This window comes from Lottia gigantea, assembly GCF_000327385.1.
Source record: "Lottia gigantea unplaced genomic scaffold LOTGIsca_322, whole genome shotgun sequence".
NCBI lineage: Eukaryota > Metazoa > Mollusca > Gastropoda > Lottiidae > Lottia > Lottia gigantea.
This window is the reverse complement of record NW_008709080.1, coordinates 12772-15093: the sequence shown is the minus strand read 5'-3', so window position 1 is coordinate 15093 and position 2322 is coordinate 12772. Positions and strand designations below refer to the sequence as shown.

Below are 2322 nucleotides of genomic sequence, written 5' to 3'. Positions count from 1 at the left end.
CAATTATTGATTTCCTGAAATATAAGTAATTTTAGAACACTAAGACAAGGTGGTGGGGAGGGGCTTTCAGACTTTACATGTAAAAGTGGGTTATACCAGTGACAAAAACACTGCAACACCATAACGTGTCAAAAACAATGCAACACCCTAACGTGTCAAAAACACTGCAACACCATAACATGTCAAAAACACTGCAACACCATAACGTGTCAAAAACAATGCAACACCATAACGTGTCAAAAACACTGCAACACCATAACATGTCAAAAACACTGCAACACCATAACGTGTCAAAAACACTGCAACACCATAACGTGTCAATAACAATGCAACACCATAACGTGTCAAAAAACAGCGCCATTCCAGCCCTCGGTCATTCCAACAAATATTTGCAGATTTCATTCAGTTAATAGTATTTAGAAATAGAGGTTAACTTACCAATAATGTTGATGACATGAACATATCACTAATACTATAACTGTTTTTAACTTTATCATATCTTACAACTATAACAGTAGGCTGACAGCTTGATTCAGAAATCTTTTCTTGAAGCTGAAAGAAGTGTAAATCATCATTCATTTAGAATTTTTAACTTATCCTGATGGAGGACAGCTCATATTATTCTGTCAATATATAATGAGACGCACACAAACTGAAAGTAGACCTTTATTTGTAAACAAACCTGGATGACTTATATTTTTCTTTTCTTAATCTCATTGAATTTGTAAATGCAGACTACAGATAAGACAAGTAGAAAACGTCGTTTCCTAAAAATTCTGCCGTAAACTATGAGTGACAACACATGAAATTAATAAAACAAGTTACCTGCTTCGTTCCTACAGAAAGATTTTCATCAAAATATCTTTATAAACTAAAGTTTTCTTTCATTTTTCTTCTGGTCACATTTTTTCATGGGGGCCGCCATGTTGTTTTCTTATCGTCTGCAGCTTCTGTGTTATGATTGGCTAAGAATACGGGTTTCTCTAAACACCAAAATATAGCCGAATGTGTAAAAAACAAACCATAATAAGCTTCAGACTACAATTAAATGTTGATTAAAAACAGTTGTTCTGTCCCTTTTCAAATTGAAAGGGTGTTAAAAATTGGTATCGGCTACTTTGCTGACCCTTGAACACTGAACAATAAAGCAATCTTGTCGAAAAAAAGCAGTTAGGGGAGGAGGGTCTAGGTGGTTTATTGACATTGGGACCTGGTGGTTTATTGACATTGGGGCCTAGTGGGTTATTGACATTGGGACCTGGTGGGTTATTGACATTGGGACCTGGTGGGTTATTGACATTGGGGCCTAGTGGGTTATTGACATTGGGACCTGGTGGTTTATTGACATTGGGGCCTGGTGGGTTATTGACATTGGGGCCTGGTGGTTTGTTGACATTGGCGTCTGTAGGATTATTGACATTGGAGTCTGGTGGTTTATTGACATTGGGGCCTGGTTGTTTATTGACATTGGGGCCTGGTGGTTTATTGACATTGGGGCCTTGTAGTTTATTGACATTGGGGCCTGGTGGTTTATTGACATTGGAGTCTGGTGGTTTATTGACATTGGAGTCTGGTGGTTTATTGACATTGGGGCCTGGTAGTTTATTGCCATTGGGGTCTGGTGGTTTATTGACATTGGGGCCTTGTAGTTTATTGACATTGGAGCCTGGTGGTTTATTGACATTGAGGACTGGTGGTTTATTGCCATTGGGGCGGTAGTTTATTGACATTGGGGCCTGGTAGTTTATTGAAATAGGTGCTTTGCCTTTGTCCTAAGGTATACGGTTGAATACTGCTCAAGTCTGCCTTTAAGAAAAGTAGGATGTAAAACTCCAATCATTTCAATTTTTGTCAGTCTGCTTTTATGAGACGAGAAACAATAAATTGAGAATGTAGATGACCGTTAACATGGTGTCGTCGTTGATATACTGAAATATTCACAGATTAGAGAATTAAGATCTAAGCAACTAATTACAGAATGACTACGTGACATCTTGCACCCCATTGGTCTATAGACATGTAATATCACAACTCAAACATCATTACATCTATTCTGTAGGACATCACCCTTACTTTTATATTGTTTGTATCAAGAGTGACTCTGTGAATCTTGAAATTGAAGTTAAAAATAAGATTATTCATCCATTTCTCTCCTTCCTTCTGTCTATCTATCCATGAATGAATGAAGTAAGAAGTTAAAAATAAGAAAGGAAGGGAGAACCTTTACACCAGAAGAAATTGTGACAGACCAGGATCAGTCCTTAGATGTTCCTTCATACAACAATGATAAAGATAAATCCTTGATACCAATATATTTACTTT

General features: G+C 37.2%; 1 protein-coding gene across 1 annotated transcript in view; it reads right to left on the bottom strand.

The window, feature by feature from the left end:
• LOTGIDRAFT_72903 (hypothetical protein) overlaps nucleotides 1-1711 on the bottom strand; it is a gene marked incomplete at both ends in the record, with an annotated part of 3407 nt that extends 1696 nt beyond the window's left edge. Inside the window, one exon of the mRNA XM_009058118.1 lies at nucleotides 1331-1711. Coding sequence (XP_009056366.1) covers nucleotides 1331-1711 — 381 coding nt within the window. The remainder of the gene's footprint in view (nucleotides 1-1330) is intronic.
• Nucleotides 1712-2322: the final 611 nt, after the last annotated feature.